Raw genomic sequence first — 4,020 nt, 5'->3', positions numbered from 1 at the left:
ATGAACAATTCACTTGCTCAGCCGTCATTGTCGGCAAACTTTTTTTTGTGCTACATTTTTTTTATTTTAAATGTAGGATTTTTAACGCATTTTTTATTCCCTGGTCAGTACAATTTAAATTATTTTGGAGCCAGGCTTTCGACATTGCCTGTCACGACCAACCTGTGGGCTGAGAAGGACACAATATCCTGTACAATGAAAAAGAAAAGATTAAGATACTGCATAAATTTTTCCCCACTTGGCAATCGAACTCAGGTCTCCTGCTTGCGCCAGTGAAGCGCCTGACTGCTACACCACAAGTGCCGGCTCTGTGAATACTGAATTAGATTCTTCCAAATCGAGTCCGAGCTGAACAAAAATCAGAGTACACTTAACTTCACGACATGACTATGATTAGAGAAAAACACTTAAAGTCTTTTATTTTTTTAGTTTCAGTAAGAGTTTTACGGCACTTGCAACACAATAAGGCCATCCAAGTGCCGAAGATTAGAGGTGTTACAAGAAAGTAACAAACACAAAAAAAAGGAGGACAAATCAGGACGATGGACATTTGATAGGAAAGAAGGAGCAATCCACAGCAGAGTACCCACCAACCATCTGCACACTTACATGGAGATGACTGTGGCTGTAGTGACCTCCCTATCCGAATTTCGGATCTCAACTGGTAAGACAGTAAGCACTGAAGAATTGAATAAGCTCACGGCTGTGGAAGAAACAATAAAAGAATCAACCAATAAATCAGTCAACCAATAAATCAATTGTTAGTCAATTAGTTAATGATTTAATTAGTCATTTAAAAAAACAAACAAATGAGACCAGAGTAAAGGACCACAAAGATCAAACGACTGTCTTTTCTTGTATAAAGTAAAGTTCCTGCATGGGTGATCTCTAAATCAGCATGTCAATTGGGGAATTTCACCTACTAGCATATCAATTAGTTTAGTAGGGGTTTTTCGGCGCTCGCAACTGCATAAGGTCATATGAGCGCCAGAAGACAAGAGCTGTTACAAGAGAGTAACAAACATAAAAAAGATGAAGGGGAGATAAGGACGATAGATGTTTGATAGGAAAGAAGAAGCAAACCACACCAGAGCACCCGCCAACCACCCACTTAGCATGTCAACTAAGTCAGGAAACTGGTTTTTTTCCTAAACCCCCCAAATTTCGTCTTTTTAAGTAAGCGTTTTACACCGCTATCAATACAAGTTAGACCACTTAGGAGATGGGCCTTGACCCTGACTGTCAGAGCCACCTCGGACACAGAGGGATGTAATGTCGTGTGGCAAAAAGACCGAGACGCTCGATAATAAAACTCCTCACACTGGTATCAAACTCGAGTCTTGTGCATTTGACGGTTGAGTCGCCACCCTAAAATTACAAAGTTCTATCTGCTCAGAGTCCAGTTTTGAAAAACTTGATGTTAAAAATTTGGATTCACAACAAGAGAAACTCTTTCCAAAGCAATTATTTAATTAATGTCTTGATAACGACTCCAAATAATGTGACGATTTTGATAGACGAGTAGATAGATCATTACGTTTCTGACCTCATGGTCATAGTAATTCAAAACGGCCAAAAATGTCAGATAAAATCTTGCAATTCTCAGGCAGCGAAGTGCCTAACCACTACATGACAGACACCGGTTAAACAAGATTCCCAACACAATGGTTTAATGATCTCCTTAGATAAGCACAAGGAGAACAATATGCGAGGAAGTGTAGTGTGTTTGTGTGTGTGTGGGGGGGGGGGGGGGGGGGCGTAAGCATGGGACATCAAGACTCCCTACTAAGACATTCGACAACACGATCAATCCATCGTGGTACTCTCTCTCTCTCTCTCTCTCTCTCTCTCTCTCTCTCTCTCTCTCCCTCTCCCTCTCCCCCTCTCTCTCCCTCTCCCTCCCTCCCTCTCTCTCTCTCTCTCTCTCTCTCTCTCTCTCTCTCTCTCTCTCTCTCTCTCTCTCTCTCTCTCTCTCTCACACACACACACACACACACTTTGTGTGTGCGAGTGTGCGTGTGTGTGTACCTCAAAGTACTACAACTGACGGTCATCTTGATTTGAACAGGGAAAGGCGATTCGTCATTGTCTTCACCAAAAACAGGACGACACAATTGCCCATTGTATGGTTATTGTAAGTTCAACGCCCCCTTTTACAAGCTGTATAGTTATTTAAGGGGAGGGAGCTCAGAATTTGATGTACATCTTCGATTTATTTTGGTTTCAGTAACAGTTTTACGGCACTTGCAACACAATTAGGTCATATAAGTGTAAAAGAATAGATGTGCCACAAGAGAGTAACATACACAAAAAAGGAGGAGGAGAGATAAGGATTATGGATGTTTTATAGGAAAGAAGGAGCAAACCAAACCAGAGCACCCGCCAACCACCCATTTCGATATTACTGTAAACTCTCTGGTAGCAGCAGCAGCAGCACAAGCAGCAGCAGCAGCAGTAGTAGTAGTAGTATCAGTATTATAATTATCACCCCCACCTCATTCCCACCACCCCACCACCACCAACACATCATCATCATCTTCATCATCATCATCATCATCATCATCATCATCATCATCATCATCATCATCATCATCATCATCATCATCATCATCATCATCATTATTATTCTACATAATATGATATACAATATGACATGTCATCTTCGGTTTCTAGGTATTGTGGCCAGTCATGGCTAAGCATTATAATAACTATGTCCGTTGCAAGTGTAACTCCCAACAATGAGAAAAAGTGGGTCATTCTGAAGAGGGGCCACTTGATCCATTGGCCCATGGGTCAGCAGGCTATCTGATACTCTTGACTTAAACCGTAGCGTACGGTGAACCCCTACAACAATGGCCACGTATTCTATGTATTTAAAAATGGTGAAATTGAGTAGGTTTTCATCAACATCAACAGATGTATGAGGAGTATTCTAAGAATTAAGTGGCAGGATAGAATAAGAAATGAAGAACTGTGGGAAAGGACAGGACAAAAGGATATAGAAGTAGAAATAGGACGAAGAAAGTGGCGATGGATGGGACACACCTTAAGAAAGCCCAGCGGAAACATCACAAGACAGTCACTACAGTGACAGGAGTAGGCCACGGGAAACATGGAGGAGATGTGTGGAAAGGGACATGAGAGAAATGAAGCTCACTTGGAACGAGCTTGGAAGGATAGCTCAGGTCAGAGATAAATGAAAGGAGCTTGTATGTGGCCTATACCCTGCCAGGGGTGAAAGGCATTGATGATGATGAGTAGGTTTAACGCCCCTATCAACAAGTTTATTTGGTTATTTAAGAGGCGGGACTTCCGAGTTTAACTTCCACCTACGAAAAGACCGAACTAAATGGAAAATTCACGTGAAGTGCTTTCCCAGGAACACAACGTCAGACCAAGCTGGGTCTCGAACCCATGAACCCGCAATCTCACGGCTATGAATCCAGCAGTCTAACCACTTGGCTGCCTCCACGGCGTTTTATTTATTTATGTGTTAGCATCTGATCGAAATGGCAGTCTTACTAAAAGGACTGTTAAGTATTAGTTTAGTAAGAGTTTTACAAATATGACCTTAAGCAGTTGCGAGCGCCGTAAAACCTTGTTAAAACAAAGGTCATATATCGACTTCTTAATTTTAGTGAAAATTTTACGGCATTTGCAACACAATTAGGTTAGGTCATATAAGTATAAGTGCCGAAGGTATTAGAGGTATTACAAAAGAGTAAAAAACACAAAAAAGAAGGAGGGGAGATCAGGACGATAGATGTTTGATTACAGGAAAGAAGGAGCAAACCAGAGCACTGAGAGCACCCGCCAACCACCCGCCGACTGCTTTGTGTTAAAAGGTGGCGCATGACGCGAGTCTTACACACAAAGGTGTCGAAAGTCAGTAGAGGTGATATATACCAGAGAGTTAGCAAAACACAACATTATTCACGCAACAACAAAAGGTCACCCAGAGCTGGGCGATAGACAAACACGCACACAGAATTGATCGATAGACAAAGACCATGTTCCGTG

General features: G+C 41.8%; 1 protein-coding gene across 1 annotated transcript in view; it reads right to left on the bottom strand.

Annotated features, from left to right (window-relative positions):
- Positions 1-4,020, bottom strand: part of LOC101862922 (O-acyltransferase like protein) — a gene marked incomplete at its 5' end in the record, with an annotated part of 34,045 nt that overhangs the window by 21,165 nt on the left and 8,860 nt on the right. The window contains 1 exon segment of the mRNA XM_035972509.1: positions 610-696. Coding sequence (XP_035828402.1) covers positions 610-696 — 87 coding nt within the window.

Source organism: Aplysia californica, unplaced genomic scaffold (genome assembly GCF_000002075.1).
Source record: "Aplysia californica isolate F4 #8 unplaced genomic scaffold, AplCal3.0 scaffold00023, whole genome shotgun sequence".
Taxonomy (NCBI): Eukaryota; Metazoa; Mollusca; class Gastropoda; order Aplysiida; family Aplysiidae; genus Aplysia; species Aplysia californica.
This window is presented reverse-complemented; position numbering and strand designations above follow the sequence as displayed.